The 17423-nt window shown below is 36.3% G+C and overlaps 1 protein-coding gene across 3 annotated transcripts in view; it reads right to left on the bottom strand.

The window, feature by feature from the left end:
• Window positions 1-17423, bottom strand: part of RALGAPA1 (Ral GTPase activating protein catalytic subunit alpha 1) — a 253647-nt gene that overhangs the window by 164894 nt on the left and 71330 nt on the right. For all 3 annotated transcript variants that reach the window (XM_073895099.1, XM_073895100.1, XM_025870163.2), the window contains exon 11: window positions 11876-12073. In XM_073895099.1, coding sequence (XP_073751200.1) covers window positions 11876-12073 — 198 coding nt within the window. The remainder of the gene's footprint in view (window positions 1-11875; window positions 12074-17423) is intronic.

Consider the following 17423-nt stretch of genomic DNA (forward strand, 5'->3'; position numbering starts at 1 on the left):
AATATTTTCAAATAGTTCATTGGTTTTTTTTTTAATATTTTGTCTAGAGCTTATAATTGTAACATGCAGGATGTTTAGTCTAATACAAACTACTCTGCTATTACCAAAGTACTGAAATCAGCTCTGTCTCCATAGCCAATACAGTATACAATAGTATACTGTACTCCTCTCTTAAGCCTCATACTCCTATGATCAGATATCTTCTGAACATTTCTTCCTGAATGACCCAAAAACAGCTCCAACTCAAAATATTTAAAAGTTAAGTTTATTAACCACGTCCTCCCATTCTTACCAACCCCTCTGGCCACCATAGTCACCACCACCAAACTTGCATTTTTAAAAATCCTATTCGTGTGTGAATGCCAGCTACACCCTGTTGTGAAAGAAACAAACTTGAGACTCCTCCAATTCCTCATTTCTCTCACCCAATTAATCATCAAGACCTGTAGATTTTACCACCAAAGAAACTCTTATTTGTCTTCTTCCTTAAATTTCCACTGTAATTCCACTGTCCTGGTACTTCTCTCCCTTTGAACATTGCTAATATTTCCTAACTAGTCTCCTTACCTCCAGGCTGGCCTCCAACCTATCTTCCACTCTCGGCTTGATATGATCTTCTGAAATATAGAACTATCCATGCCATTCTTCTATTTACAGTCCTTCAAATTTTTCCAGTATCTATCTAGAATGTAATCCCAGTCGCAACAATGGCATACAAGTTTCTGAACAGAGTCTAGCTCTTGCCTATCTCATATTTCCATATATATATATTTTTTTACATATATATATATGGAAATAATATACATATATTACATATATATGTAAAATTTAGGGTCTCTCACATCTTTGTAGATGCTATTCACACCATGTGGTTCCTTTCCCTTTCATTACCTGCACTTCATATTATACTACCTCCTCCATGAAGTCTTCCCTAAGCCTAAGAAGAGTTACAGATTCCGTCTATCACACTCTAAGACCATAGCAATATTCTTTTGTAATACTTATTTTGCATGTTTGTCTTCTTGCTAAACTGTAAGTTATGTGAAGGTAGAAAAGAGGTCTTTTCATGTTTCTATTTCCAACACTGGTTCTGCATATGGACATTACCATGTTTTACGGGGCACTCTCAGTGTTTTATTGTCACAAAAATTGAGAATACCATGGAGATTTAATGGGATGAGCCAGGGAATGCTAAACATACTACAAGATGCATGACAGTCTGTCTGCACACACACAAACTGTCTTGTATTCCACGTCTTTCAAATGTCACATAGACACTAAGAGAATAAAAAGCCACTATCTGAATCTATAACTTAACTCCATTTTATATTAAAACCAAATTTGGGGGGTGCCTGGGTGGCTCAGTCGTTAAGCGTCTGCCTTCGGCTCAGTCACGATCCCAGGGTCCTGGAATAGAGCCCCGCATCGGGCTCCCTGCTTGGTGGGAGGCCCTGCTTCTCTCTCTCCCAGCCCCCCTGCTTGTGTTCCCTCTCTCACTGTGTCTCTGTCAAATAAATAAATAAAATCTTAAAAAAAAAAAATGGGGGGGGCCTGGATCGCTCAGTCGTTAAGCATCTGCCTTCCGCTCAGGTCATGATCCCAGAGTCCTGGAATCAAGGCCCCCATCGGGCTCCCTGCTCCACAGGAAGCCTGCTTCTCCTTCTTCCAATCCCCCTGCTTGTGTTCCTGCCCTCGTTCTCTCTCCCTCTGTCGAATAAATAAAATTTTTAAAAAAAATAAAATGAAATTTTAAATCATTTTTATATATATTAAACATCAGAAATATAAATCAGTGAATGATTATATCTTTTTTTGTTGTTCATGCCATCAGCAAGAGTTGTTGGCATTCTGAAAAATCCACATTTCTAATGACAAAACTAGTTGCAGGATTTGAGTAATCAACCTGTTTTACCTATAAAACACACCTACATCACCAGGCTTTTGTAGATTCCTTCTTTCCTTTCTCCCTCCTTTCCACTGTTTATTTAATTACATATGTAGGTGTATTATTTTTGTATGTATCATTTTTATTTAAGGATAGTAAATGATACAGGGTAAGCTCAGTATTAAGGCATAAATTTATGACAAAAATTGGGGGAAAACAAATTATTTAAACTGATAGGTTTATTTTCTAGATTGATGCAAAAATTGGATGTTTTAAATGATGCATAAAAAACAGAACTATAATTATTTCATAATTTACATGGTAAATTTAATTTACTTCAATTATATTTCTCAGTTACATTTAGTTACATTTCTTTGTTAACATTTTTCCCTTTTTAGAAATAAGGAAGGATGCTCTACATATATATATATTAATTCACTGAATCCCTGCAGAATGTGGCCTATTCATTCCTATGTTAAAATCCTGTTAATCCACTGATGAGATTAAACACCAAGGTAAAAAAAAAAAAAAAAATTACCAAATCACTCCTATTCAGATTTAGTAAAATACACGTCAGTGTCACATTCCCCAACTTTTTTTTTTAAATTAACATATAATGTATTATTTGTTTATGGGTACAGGTCTGTGACTCATCAGTCTTACACAATTCACAGCCCTCACTATAATACTTACCCTCCCCAATGTCTATCACCCAGCCACCCCATCCCTCCCATTCCCCTCCACTCCAGCAACCCTCAGTTTGCTTCCTGAGATTAAGAGTCTCTTATAGTTTGTCTCCCTCTCTGGTTTCATCTTACTTCATTTTTCCCTCCCTTCCCCTATGATCCTCTGTCTTGTTTCTCAAATTCCTCATATCAGTGAGATCGTATGATATTTGTCTTTCACTGACTGACTTATTTCGCTTAGCATAATACCCTCTAGTTCCATCCACTGGCAAGATTTCTTTTTTTGATGGCTGCATAATATTCCAGTGTGTGTGTGTGTGTGTGTGTGTGTGTGTGTGTGTGTGTGTGTGTGTGTGTGTGTGTGTGTGTGTGTGTGTACACCACGTCTTCTTTATCCATTCACCTGTCGATGGACATCTGGGCTCTTTCCATAGTCTGGCTATTGTGGACATTGCTGCTATAAACATTGGGGTGCAGGTGCCCCTTCAGATCACTACATTTGTATCTTTGGGGTAAATATCTAGTAGTGCAATTGCTGGATCATATGGTGGCTCTATTTTCACCTTTTTGAGGAACCTCCATACTGTTTTCCAGAGTGGGTGCACCAGCTTGCATTCCCACCAACAGTGTAGGAGGGTTCCCCTTTCTCCACATCCTCACCAACATCTGTCGTTTCCTGACTTGTTAATTTTGGCCATTCTGACTGGTGTGAGGTGATATCTCATTGAGGTTTTGATTTGGATTTCCCTGATGCCGAGCGATGTTGAGCACTTTTTCATGTGCCTGTTGGCCATTTGGGTGTCTCTGCAGAAATGTCTGTTCATGTCTTCTGCCCATTTCTTGACTGGATCATTTGTTCTTTGGGTGTTGAGTTTGATAAGTTCTTTATAGATTTTGGATCCTAGCCCTTTATCTGATATGTCATTTGCAAATATCTTCTCCCATTCTGTCAGTTGTCTTTTGGTTTTGTTGACTGTTTCTTTTGCTGTGCAAAAGCCTTTTATCTTGATGAAGTCCCAATAGTTCATTTTTATCCTTGCTTCCCTTGCCTTTGGCGATGTTTCTTGGAAGAAGTTGCTGCGGCTGAGGTCGAAGAGGTTGCTGCCTGTGTTCTCCTCAAGGATTGTGATGGATTCCTGTCTCACCTTTAGGTCTTTCATCCATTTTGAGTCTATTTTTGTGTATGGTGTAAGAAAATGGTCCAGTTTCATTCTTCTGCATGTGGCTGTCCAATTTTCCCAACACCATTTGTTGAAGAGACTTTTTTTCCATTGGACATTCTTTCCTGCTTTGTCAAAGATTAGTTGACCAAACAGTTGAGGGTCCATTTCTGGGTTCTCTATTCTGTTCCACTGATCTATGTGTCTGTTTTTGTGCCAGCACCATACTGTCTTGATGATGACAGCTTTGTAATAGAGCTTCAAGTCTGGAATTGTGATGCCACCAGCTTTGCTTTTCTTTTTCAACATTCCTCTGGCTACTCGGGGTCTTTACTGGTTCCATACAAATTTTAGGATTATTTGTTCCATTTCTTTGAAAAAAGTGGATGGTATTTTTTTTTAATTTTTTATTGTTATGTTAATCACCATATATTACATAATTTGTTTTGGTGTACTGTTCCATGATTCATTGTTTCTTCATAACACCCAGTGCTCCACGCAGAATGTGCCCTCTTTAATACCCATCACCAGGCTAACCCATCCCCCCACCCTCCTCCCCTCCAGAAACCTCAGTTTGTTTTTCAGAGTCCATCATCTCTCCTGGTTCGTCTCCCCCTCTGACTTACTCCCCTTCATTCTTCCTCTCCTGCTATCTTCTTCTTTTTCTTTTTTCTTAAAATATGTTGCGTTATTTGTTTCAGAAGTACAGATCTGTGATTCAACAGTCTTACACAATTCACAGCGCTCACCGTAGCACATATCTTCCCCAATGTCCATCACCCAGCCACCCCATCCCTCCCACCCTGATGGTATTTTGATAGGAACTGCATTAAATGTGTAGATTGCTCTAGGTAGCATAGACATTTTCACAATATTTGTTCTTCCAATCCATGAGCATGGAATGTTTTTGGTTAGAACCTGGCCTATGACAAGGATTAAAAACCTGAAGGACAAGGATTAAAAAACTGAAGGACAAGAATTAATTTACACTTAAAGAATAAATGATACCAGGTACCCAAATTTCACTTCCACTCTGTCTTCCCTCATCTCTTCTCCTCTATGAGTAAACTCAAGCCTTTCTTATCACAGACCAGTTTATTCTGCAGTTAAGGATGTTTTCTATACTGCAATGTGCAATAGTGCAAAACTTTCCAAGAAATAATTCAGAATATTCTGGTTTCTTATAAGTACCCAACTTCTAGAATAAGACAGGTAAGGGGAAACTGTAGTTTGGTAATCATCCTTAAGAAATATGTACTACAACATTAATTTTTATCTAGTACCACAGTTTTATATATTACACCTTTTTTATTGGAGTATAATTGACATACAGTATTTATGTGAGTTTCAGGTGTACAACAGAGTGATTTAACATTTATATACATTTCAAAATGATCACAATAAGTGTAATTACCATGTCACCTTACAAAGTTATTAAAATACTATTAAATACATTCTCTATGCTATACTTTACATCTCTGTGACTTCTTTACTTTATAACTTGAAGTTTGTAGCTCTTAATCCCCCTTCACCTATTTTGCATATCTCTCCCAACTCCCACCCCACTGGCAACCACCAGCAGGTTCTCTGTATTTATGAGTCTATTCCTATTTTATTCTTCATTTATTTTTTTATAAACTGCATATAAGTGAGATCATATGGTATTTCTTTCCCAGACTTATTTCACTGAGCATAATGCCCTCTAGGTCCATCCATGTTGTCACAAATGGCAAGATTTCATTCTTTCTCAGGGCTAAGTAATGTCTAAGTGTGTGTATGTGTGTGTGTGTGCGTGTGTGTAGAGAGACAGAACATTTTCTTTTTCCATTCATCTACTGATGGGACACTTAGTTATTTCCATATCTTGGCTACTATAAATGATGCTGCAAAGAACACAGGAGTGCATATATCTTTTTGAATTAGTGTTTCCATTCAGCTAAATACTCAGAAGTGGATTTGCTGATCATATGGTATTTTTATTTGTAATTTTATGAGTAATCTCCAACTGTTTTCCAGAGTGCAATAGTTTGCATTCTCACCAACAGGACACAAGAGTTCTCTTTTCTCCACATCCTCACAAACACTTGTTTTTGTTTTGTTTTGTTTTTTGATACGACCATTCTGATAGGTGTGAGGAGGTATCTCACTGTAGTTTTGATTTGCATTTCCCTGATGATTAGTGATGTTGAGCATCTTTTCATGTGTCTGTTGGCCCTGTACGCTTCTTCGAAAAATGTCTATTCAGATTCTCTGTTCATGTTTTAATCAGATTGTTTAGTTGGTGCAGAGTTGTAGGAGTTCTTTATGTATTTTGGATATAAACCCCTTACTGGATATATCATTTGCAAATACATTCTCCCATTCAATAGGTTGCATTTTTGTTTTGCTGATGGTTTCCTTTGCTATGCAAAAGCTTTTCAGTTTGATGTAGTCCCAACCATTTATTTTTGCTTTTGTTGCCCTGGCATGAGGAGGATTCAAAAATACATTACTAAGACAGCTGTCAAAGAGCTTAATGCCTATGTTTTCTTTCAGGAGTCTTACAGTGCTGATCATATGGTATTTTTATTTGTCTTTATCAGGTCTTACACTTAGGTCTTTAACCCATTTTGAGTTTATTTTAGTGTACAGTGTAAGAAAGTGGTCCAGTTTCATTCTTTTGCATGGAGCTGTCCAGTTTTCCCACACCACTTATTGATGACACAGTCTTTACTCCACTGTATATTTTTGCCACCTTTGTCAATAATTAATTGACCAAATAAGGGTGAGTTTATTTCTGGATTCTCTGTCCTGTTCCACTGATCTATGTGTCTCTTTTGTGCAATTACCATACTGTTTTGATTACTACAACTTTGTAGTATAGTTTGAAATCAGGGAAGTATATAGTATATGTTGAATTACCTCCAGCTTTGTTCTTCTTTCTCAGGATTGCTTTGACTGTTGAAAGTATTTTGTGGTTCCATACAAATTTTAGAAAATCTGTGAAAATTGCTACTGGTATTCCGACAGGGATTGCACTGAATCTGTAGATTGCTTTGGAAAGTATGGACATTTTAACAATGTTAATTCTTCCAATCCATGAGCATGGTATATCTTTCCATTGTGTCTTCTTCAATTTCTTTCATCAATGTCTTACAGTTTTCAGTGTACAGGTCTTTCACTTCACTGGTGAAATTTATTCCTAGGTATTTTATTCTTTTTGGCACAATTGTAAATGGAATTGTTTTCTTAATTTCTCTTTCTGCTACTTTGTTATTAATGTATAGAAATGCAACAGATTTCAGTATATTAAGTTTGTATACCGTGACATTACTGAATTTATTAAACAGTTTTGTGTGGAATCTTTAATGTTTTCTATGTATAACCCTATGTTATTTGCAAATAGTGACAATTTTACTTCTTCCTTAATAATCTGGATGCTTTGGGGCCCCTGGGTGGCTCAGTCGTTAAGCGTCTGCCTTCGGCTCGGGTCATGATCCCAGCGTCCTGGGATCAAGCCCCACATTGGGCTCGCTGCTCGGCGGGAAGCCTGCTTCTCCCTTTCTCACTCCCCTCTTTGTGTTCCTGCTCTATCAAATAAATAAATAAAATTTTAAAAAATAATAATAATAATTTGGATGCCTTTTATTTCTTTTTATCTGATTGCTTTGGCTAGGACTTCCAATACTATGCTGAATAAAAGTGATAAGAGTAGACATCCTTGCCTTATTCCTGATTTTAGAGGAAATGCTCTCAGTTTTTCACACTGAGTATGATGTCAGCCATGGGTTTTTCATATATGGTCTTTATTAAAGTATGTTACCTCTAAACCCACTTTGTTGAGAGTTTTTATCATAAATGGATGTTGAATTTTGTCAAGTGCTTTTTCTGCATCTACTGAAATGATCATATGGTTTTTACCCTTCCTTTTGTTAATATGGTGTATCATGTTGACTGATTTGCAAATACTCAACCATCCCTACATCTCCAGAATAAATCCCACTTGAACGTAGTGAATGATTCTTTTAATATATTTCTGAATGCAATTTGCTAATATTTTGTTGAGGATTTTTGCATCTATATTCATCAAGGATATTGGTCTATAGTTTTCTTTTTTTGTAGCATCTGTGTCTGGTTTTGGTATCGGTAATGCTAGCCTCATAGAATGTATTTGGAAGGTTTCATTACTCTTCGATTTTTTGGAATAAGTTTGAGAAAAACAGGTATCAACTCTTCCTTAAATGCCTGATGGAATTTAACTGTAAACCTATCTTGTCCTGGACTTTTGTTTGTTGGGAGTTTCTTGATTACCAAAATCAATTTCATTACTAGTAATTGTCCTGTTCAGATTTTCTATTTCTTCCTGATTCAGTTTTGGAATACTGTATGTTTCTAGGAATTTATTCTTTTTCTAGGCTGTTCCACTTGTTGGCATATAATTTTTTGTAGTAGTCTCTTATAAGCCTTTGTATTCCTATTGTATAGGTTGTTACTACTTCTTCATTTCTGATTTTATTTATTTGGGTCCTCTCTCTTTTTCTTGACAAGTCTGGCTAAAGTTCTGTCAATTTTGTTTATCTTTTCAAAGAACCAGCTCTTAGTTTCATCAATCTTTTCTATTGTATTTTTAGTCAGCCAGTTTCATTTATTTTTCCTCTGATCTTTATTACTTCCTGCTACTAATTTTGGGCTTTGTTCTTCTTTTTCTAGTTCTTTTAGGTATAAGGTTAGATTGTTCACTTGAGATTTTTCTTGATTATTCAGGTAGGCCTGTATTTATATAAACTTCTCTCTTAGAACTGCTTTTGCTGTGTCCCAAAGATTTAGTAATGTCTTCATTTTTATTTACCTTAAGGTATTTTTTTTTTAATTTCTTCACTGACCCATTGCTTATTTGGTAGCATGTTGTTTATTCTCTATGTCTTTGTGTTTTTTCCAGTTTTTTCCTTCTAATTTATTTCTAGTTTTATAAATATTGTGGTTGGAAAAGACGCTTGATATGATTTTGATCTTCTTAAATTTACTGAGACTTGTTCTGTGGCCTAATATGTGACCTATCTTGCAGAATGTTCCATGTGCATTATAAAAAATGCGTATTCTCCTGTTTTTAGATGGAATGTTCTGTACATATTTGCTTAAGCCCATCTGATCTAATGTCTCAAACAAAGCCACTATTTTTTTATTAATTTTCTGTCGGGACAATCTATCCATTGATGTAAGTGGGGTGTTAAAGTTCCCTACCATTATGGTATTACTGTCAATTTCTCTAAATATCTGCTTTATATATTTAGATGCTCTCATGCTAGATGCATATATATTTACAAATATTATATTCTTTTGTTGGATTGCTCCCTTCATTATGTAATGCCCTTCTCTGTCTCTTTTACAGTCTTTATCGTGTCTGATACAAGTATTGCTACCCCAGCTCTACTGATCATTCCCATTTGCATAGAGTATCTTTTTTATCCCATCACTTTCGGTCTGTACGTGTCTTGTAGGTAGCATACTGATGGGTGTTTTTTTTTTTTAATCTATTCAATTACTTTATGACTTTTGATTCAACATTTAGTCCATGTACATTAATTATTGATAGGTATATATTTACTGCCATTTTGTTCATTGTTTTCTAGCTGTTTTTGTAATTCTTCTATGTTCCTTTCTTCTTTCTTGCTGTCTTCTCTTGTGATTTGATGACTATCTTCAGTTTTGTGCTTGGATTCCTTTATTTTTGGGGGACCTATTACAGGTTTTTTTGTTTGTGATTGCCGTTAAGGTTTATGTATAACACCCTATGTGTTAGTCATCTATTTTAAGTTGATGATCACTTAAGTTCAAACACATTCTAATTGGACTACATTTTTACCTCCCCCTCGCCACATATTATGTGTCTGGCACATTTTACATGCTTTTATTTTGTGTTTCCTTTACCTAGTTACTGTAAATATAGTTGACTTTACTACTTTTTTCTTTTAACCTTCATGCTAGCTTTTTAAGTGACTGACCTACTTCCTTTATTATATGTTTGCTTTTTCCAGTTGTAGAAGTGCTGACAATACTGACTCCACTGTTGGCCCTCCATCTTGTTTTTATTTGCTTGGTGACCTCTCTTGGGGATGCATGTTCCAGGCCCTTGGAGATTAAGATACATATGTTAGAAATACCTGCCAAGGCTGGGATGGGGGAAGCTTGCTTTGACTGCCCATGAATCTGTTAGAGATGATGCAGTCTTTATCCTTCCTGATGCACAGGTGACACCACACGATCCAATTAAAAGGTCAACTGTCAATTAAGTGCATGTGAACCCTCTCATCACATAGTAATGCCCTTCTGCATATCTCTTGCTCTATAAAATCTACAGACTAAGGTCTAGACTTTGTGGAGGACAGCTGTACAGCACCTGGATCCTCATCTGCCTGATCACCTCATCAACAAGCTACCCTGAACAAAACTCTGTAAACCGTATGGAAGCTGCCTTCTTTGATTTCCAGTCTCAAAGTGTCTTCTCAGCTTGGGGAGTACTCTACTGTCCCTCCCCTACTTTTTAACACCAGGGAAATGTTTTCTTTCATAATTTTTTTACTTCTAGTTATGGCTTTTTCTTTTCTGCATAAAGAAGTCACTTTAACATTTCCTATAAGGCTGGTGCAGTGGTGATGAACACCTCTAACTTTTGTTTGAGAAACTCTGTATCTCCAGTTCTGAATTATAACCTTGCTGGGTATTCTTGGCTGTAGGTTTTTCCTTAGAGTACATTAAATACATCATGCCATTCCCTCTGGCTTGCGAAGTTTCTGCTCAAAACTCAGTTGAGAGTCTTGTAAGTGTTCCCTTGTATGGAAGTTGCTTTTCTCTTGCTGCTTTTAAAATTCTATATAACTTACGACATTTTAATTCCTATGTGGACATCTTTGGGTTCATCTTATTTGGGGCTATCTATGCTTCCTGAGCCTGGATGTCTGTTTCCTTTCTCAGTTTGGGAAAGTTCTCAGCTGTTTTTCCTTCAATAAGTTTTCTGCCCCTTTCTCACTCCCTTCTTCTGGGACCCCTATAATGCAAATGTTAATACTTCTGATGTTGCCCCAGAAGTCCCTCACCCTATCTTATATAAAATTCTTTTTTCTTTTGCTGCTCAGCTTGGGTATTTCCACCATTCTGTCTTCCAGATCACTGATCCATTCTTCTGTACCCTCTCCCCAGTTGTTGATTCCCTCTGGTATACTTTTGATTCAGTCAAAAAATATCCTTCATGTACATCTCAAACTCAAAGCTCTGCAAACTACTGTCTCTGTGCTGGATCTCAGAGTGTGTGAAATTGTGGGTGGGGCCTTCAGGAGCACTGTCTGTTTCCTATAGCCCCCTGGTTGTCCCAGAGTTAAGCTTCAATGATTTTCAAAGCTCCTGAAGTTCAGCTCTGCTGATTTTCAAAGCCAGATGTTGTGGGGAGGTCTCATTTTTCCTGTGCAGATCTCTACAGCGGGGATGTATGACAGGGTGCTTAAATCCCTTGCTTCTCAGGTAGGATCTCTGGGCCTGCGACATCAAATCACTTGTGGGTCACCAGACTGGGGGTTTGGTTCCCAACCTGACCTCATCTCTGTCACACTTTACCCTTCTCAAGGTGGCTTCCCCCCCACCCCTTTTTTTTTTTAAGTAAGCTGTATGCCCAACATGGGCCTTGAACTCACAACCCGGAGATTAAGAGTCACTCTACCAACCGAGCCAGCCAGGCACCCTGTGGCTTTTTCTTTTTATCTTTAGCTGTGCAAGAGCTGGTCTCCTAGTCTTCAGGTCTTTCTCAGTCAGAGTTCCTTTTTATGTAGTTGCAGTCTTGCTGTGTTTGTGGGGAGAGGTGAGCTCAGGATCTGCATATACTCTGCCATCCTCCTAACAGTCTCAAATATTACACCTTTTAAAATGGCATCTAATTTTGATCTATACAATGAATTAAAGAATCAGTACACAATCTCAAGAGTAATTTTTTAAAGTTGTGACATCAAAGAGCATTAGGACAGAGTACTGTGGTAACTGTTGTATTACCTATGTTGCAAAATATACTAAAAGGTATCTTTAACTTCCCATTATGTATATGTATCTCAACATATTATTACACTTTTGTGAAAATCTATTAAACGTATACTAAAATATGTTAAGTCATATAAGTTTACCTCTTCTCTCTTTTCTCCTTCTTCCACTGAAATAACATGGTCTGTGACATTGTCAATACAAGGTAAGTCCGAAGAAGAGATCACAATTTCTTCTGGTTCTTGCATAAACAAAGGTTTTTCTTCTTGCTGGATCCATTCTTGATATACTTTTACCACTTTTCTCATAGCTGCTGCTTCACAAATTGGTAATAAAAATGCCTAGTGAAAAAAAAAGAGAACACACATAATTATACATTTCACTTTGCCACAAACCACTAATACATACATTTTTATCTTGTTATAAAGTATGATATAAATGATTTTTAAAGAGTTAAAAGTCAACCAATCCAAGGTCAGAAAAAGCCTTTTGTTTCCAAAAAATTTGTAAATATATGGACATAGAAATACTTTCAGCAGGGGTGCCTGGCTGGCTCAGTCAAAAGAGCATGCAACTTTTGATCTCAGGGTCAGGAGTTCAAGCCCTACATTGGGTGTAGAGATTACTTAAAAATAAAATATTAAAAAAAAAAAAAGGAAGAAATGCTTTTGGTAGATAGACATGGATTTCAAGTACAAGAGCAAAGATTTGTTTCACTTGTACTATCTCAGAATGAAAATATTCCATGTTTCATGAAATAACTATACTCCTACAAAGCTCAATGTAAATATCACTTTTCATAATAAATCATAGTTTTATAACATTGTTTTTAGATTACTATTGAAATAAATTTCGATGAGTTAAATTAAAAATTAAATCTGATTCCAAGAAGTAATACAAATTACATGAAAAAGGCAACTATAAACACATAAGAAAAACTGATACAGCTTTATTTCATTTTACATACAATAAATAATGTTAAATAAGTTAAATAAGGCAAAATACTTAAATAATTAAAAAGAATACCTTACAATTATTCTTTCCTTTATGTACTTTCTGGGTTGCCTTAACTTTTAAAAAAAAGTAAATATTCTCTTCATCACAAAAATACTACATTTTCACAATAAAAAAACTTTTTTATACAATTCAGACAGGCAAAAATAAACAGTAAAAGTACTCCAGCTCACGACCCAAATTCCTTTCATCATGCATATTTGTGTTCATGTGTTAACATTTTCACTGGACTTTCTCTTTACAAAAAAAAAAAAAAAGGAATTAAATTGCTTTTAATTTTTCCTTTTACAACCAGTATTTATTAATTTCAACTCTAAAAGTCACAAGACCTTTACCCCAAAGCCTGGCACTTCCTCCTATACGGCTATCAGTAGGTGTATTTAATAATAATAATGGGCTCAAATGACTATTTTATCTGAAAGAAACTAGCCAAGAAAATCAGCTTTCCAAGATAATGATGAAAAGTTAATGTATAATATCAACAGGATATTTAATGTAGTTTGGCAATCCTTTTATTTATTTATTATTATTAATTCCCTAGCAATCTACATTACTTGCTCCTTTCTTTCATCTAACAAATCCATTCCAAAATTCTCACTCTCATATTCTAGCAGCCTAATGGTCAATGGCATGATTTGGATCATCACTGTCTGCTCTTAGAATATTTGTTTTATAATTCTAGCAACAACTCAGCCTTCCTTAAAAAGGTTCAAGGTATAAGAAAAAATCTCAATCTCAAAGAAATTCTATTCTCAGATACTGAAAAAATGAACTTTTTAAAATTGGCATGGAAACCCTCTGCAGTTTCTGCTCAATTTTGCTGTGAACCTAAAACTGATCTAAAACAAAGTTTAATCATTTAAAAAATATTAGTAATCTCTAGAGCTAAGATATTTATTAATTCATAAACTGTCACATGATATTCCAAGTGGCTTGATGAATTTACTAAAGCCCAGAGTATATATAACCCTTGTCCTTATAAGCCCCAAAGTCTGATTTTGCCAACACACTAAATATGGATCTTAAGGAAAGACTGATATTAGCCATGGCTAAAAAAACTGATACATAGGGTGCCTGATACATAGCGTGGCTCAGTTGGTTAAGCGACTGCCTTCGGCTCAGGTCATGATCCTGGAGTCCCGGGATCGAGCCCCACATCGGGCTCCCTGCTCAGCAGTGAGTCTGCTTCTCCCTCAGACCCTCCCCCCTCTCATGCTTTCTCTCTCTAAAATAAATAAAATCTTTAAAAAAAAAACTGATACATAAAAACCAGAGTGCCAATTTATACATTTACGACGAGAAATAACTGTCACACAAACCAGAATATTAAATCCATACGTCAGCACCTTATCCCTATGAAGAAGCACCACTCAGATCCCAATATTAACTGAAAATAAGGCAAGTTATCATTCAAAAAATATTTCTGAATTTATGTATTCAGCAAATTTTCTGTCTGTAGATAGACCTGCATGAGGTCATCCCAGTTCTGATTCTATGACCATAAAACTACTACACAACCAAAAACTACATGGAGAACGAATCAAAACAAGAGGAGAAAGAAAAATCCAATATTTAATGGTATTAGTTTAAGATAATCTGATCCAGTTTTCTAACAATTGGCTTTGCCAATAGATGTGATTTACTGGTAGCTGCAACTCTCTTCTTCAGTGAAAAACAGTAACAAAACATGGTGGTTTCCAATATTTTTAATATTCTGTTATTATTAATCAACCCAGATTGTGATGGACACATTCTTTTAAGATTTAATGAAGTACAGTGAGCATTTAGTAGACCTGGGAATTTTTTGTCTTCGTAAAGCAATGGTCTCAGAACCTCTACTCTACCAGATGTTTACAAGAGTAAGTTATTCTAAAATAAGAGTAACATTGCTTGACATTTTTGCAAACATCTTTAATTTTTAGCTTAATAAAAGATGGTTTGATTCTCTTATCTGCTTGCTTCTTCATTCAATCTAATACAATATCACATATCAGGTACCTCTGGAAAACTTCATCCTACACTTGTGAGAAAATGACAGTGGAAAAAAGTAAGTAAAATCTTAGTACTGTCTTGAAAACAGTTTTGACCTCATGGACCTGAAAAGGTCCTGGAAACTTCCCAGAAGCCTAAGACCACAGTTTGTGATCCACTGCCTTAACATGACTTTGGGAAAAAAAATTATATATATATAATACCTATATATAAAATCTGTGTTCTTAAAGGTTAGACTATTGATGTGTTATATTTACCTCATATCAAAATACGTGAGGGCTCCTCATTGTAGTCTCCAAGTAATGACAACATAAAGTACACTGGGTTTACTTATAAAATAGGGGGTTAATGCCTGCAGTGCATCTATGCCTATTCTATTGGATATGGAGAAAAATTTTATCATTTCAAATGATTTGGGGATTTATGCTTTATAGTTAAATCTTCATTTTAAATACACATAACAATATAAATACCTTCATCTGAAACAGAACTCAGAATCATTATACTGGCCCTAAAATAACATCATCAACTATGGTTAACAAATTATCTGAAGACTTAGCTTCTAGAAATAAATGTTAGCCCTCAGGTAGCAATAATAAAGTACCTGGCACTCAACAGTTACAGAACTTATTCTTCTTCCTTTTTTTTTTTTTTGAGAGAGGGAGAGAGAGCGAGCATCCATGCAAGAACTGGGGGAAGGGCAGAGGAAGAGGGAGAGAGAGAATACCAAGCAAGTTCCACACCCAGCAAAGAGCCAGACACAGTGCTCGATCTCAAGACCCTAAGATCATGACCTGAGCTGAAATCAAGAGTCGGATGCTCAACCAACTGAGCCACCCAGGTGCCCCAACAGTAACAGAACTTCTTGATTCATTCACCAAATATTTACTAGGTGCCTAGTCTATACCAGGCACTAAGGACACAATGATAAATGAATAAGAGAAGCATTCATGGAGGGTAGCAGGAAAGATCAGAATTTTAAAAGTAACTTTTTATAATAAATATAAAACTCAGAAGAGGTACTATGAAGAAGAGGACAATTTTCAAAAACATCATAAGGACGTACTTACTACGTGTGTGTGTGTGTGTGTGTGTGTGTGCGCAAATGCATGCGGGTGCATCTGTCTTTGAGTGGGTGGATGAAGGTGGTCATGGAAGACTTCTCTGGTGTAATCATATTTAAGTTGTGATCTAAAGGATGAGATGAGTAGCAGGTAAAAAAAGGGGAAAAGGGTAGAGAAGAAAGGAAGGCTGAAGAACAAAAGTTAAGATAGGGAAAATAATAACTGTGAAAGCTATGTGAATGGAATTATTTGAGAAATGTTAAGTAAACATATTTCTACTAAACTTATTTCCTATAGAAAGACTTGTGCTCTAGCTGGGCCTCCTAAGGGCAAAGTCATTATATGGCCATATCCCTGATAATTAATGGGAAGTATTTTTATCTATATTATATTGTGAAACATATGAACCTTCAAAATAAAAAGAAATATTTCACAAATTCTCAATTTTTGAAAATTTATCAGTAATACTAAGCAGGTAAAAAAGCTTCCCTACGACAATCTAATCTTAGAAATTGATCCCTTTTCAAAACATCAATGATTCATTGGTGTCACCATCCTAAAATTTATTTTTCCTTAAGTTTTACCTTGAAAATCACTTTTTCTTAAAAGAGTTATTCATTTATTTTAGAGAATACAAGCAGGGGCAAAGGGCAGAAGGAAAGGGAGAGAGGGAATCTCAAGCAGGCTCCAGGCCCAGCGTGGAGCCCAACATGGGTCTCAGTCTCACAACCCTGAGATCATGACCTGAGCCAAAATCAAGAGTTGGATGCTTAACTGAGCCACCCAGGCGCCCCTCAGGTCATGATCTCAGGGTTGCAGGATCAGGCCCCTCATTGGGCTCTGCACTGGGCCTAGAGCCTGTTTGAGATGCCTCTCTCCCTTTCCCTCTGCCCCTCAGCCCCCATCCCTCTCTAAACAAAATAAATAAAAATAATTATCAGAATAAAAACATCTCAGAGAAATTCTGTTCCCAGCAATATCATTTTAAGATATCCTGAAATATTCCTGCATAAAATATCTAAAAAAAATACAATATACCTTTTTAAATTAATGGTTCAGCTTCTAAGGATATTCTGAGTCTAGAACAAAAGGTGAGTATTAATCCAGACAGGCAAGTGAGCAATGAAGCTCCTGGCTGCTGCCTTGGAGAGCCTACAGACTATTGGCTTAAATAGCCACCTGTACAGATGGGAGGGACAGATCAGAGTCCTACATGTAAAACTGACACCAGTGAAGGCTACAAACTCAATACAAAGGCAAGCTAGAAGGGGAAGGCAAAACACTCAACTCCAGAGAAGAGTCAGTGATGAAACTTGTCTACTGATATGGGTAGGGGAATACAAGGGAAGAATAGCCTTTCCTTCAAGTTCATATTCTCAGGCTGGCCATCACATAAGTTGGAGTACTGCAAAGCAGGAAGAATCATAAGCTGAAAATTCTAATTTCAAGTAAACCAAGACTGGGGTGCCTGCTGGTTCATTTGGTAGAGCATGCAATTCTTGATCTCGGGGTCATGAATTCATGCCCCACACTGGGCACAGAGCTTACTTAAAAATTTTAAAAATAAATAAATAAATAAATAACATAAATAACATAAACCAAGGTTGACAGGACCACCAAA

This window comes from Callorhinus ursinus, unplaced genomic scaffold (genome assembly GCF_003265705.2).
Source record: "Callorhinus ursinus isolate GAN/ISIS: 27379988/994484 unplaced genomic scaffold, GSC_fseal_2.0 scaffold8, whole genome shotgun sequence".
In the NCBI taxonomy this organism is placed as follows: domain Eukaryota; kingdom Metazoa; phylum Chordata; class Mammalia; order Carnivora; family Otariidae; genus Callorhinus; species Callorhinus ursinus.